The 283-nt window shown below is 31.8% G+C and overlaps 1 protein-coding gene across 1 annotated transcript in view; it reads right to left on the reverse strand.

The window, feature by feature from the left end:
* SIRT1 (sirtuin 1) overlaps positions 1-79 on the reverse strand; it is an 18351-nt gene extending 18272 nt beyond the window's left edge. The window contains 1 exon segment of the mRNA XM_009894019.1: positions 41-79. Coding sequence (XP_009892321.1) covers positions 41-79 — 39 coding nt within the window.
* Positions 80-283: the final 204 nt, after the last annotated feature.

The raw sequence follows: 283 nt of genomic DNA on the forward strand, positions 1-283 counted from the left end.
GGAAAAATGTAGAGGACAGAAATTTGCTTTTTGTACTTGCTGTCATCTTCTTCTGAGATCGCAAGTGCTCTTTTGACATTACTATTTCTTATTATTAATCTATTTATTTACAGCATTTCACTTCCACCTCATTACGTGTGCAGTCAGTGAATGTATTATGAAAAAGAAAAAAATTGATTAGTACACATCAGTAAGCGTCAAGTGCAAGTTTCACTAAAATTACCTTTATGTCTACTATGTAAAGAATCAAAGTCTACGTTGTTAAACTCATCATATACTACAG

This window comes from Charadrius vociferus, unplaced genomic scaffold, assembly GCF_000708025.1.
Source record: "Charadrius vociferus isolate BGI_N301 unplaced genomic scaffold, ASM70802v2 scaffold611, whole genome shotgun sequence".
NCBI lineage: Eukaryota > Metazoa > Chordata > Aves > Charadriiformes > Charadriidae > Charadrius > Charadrius vociferus.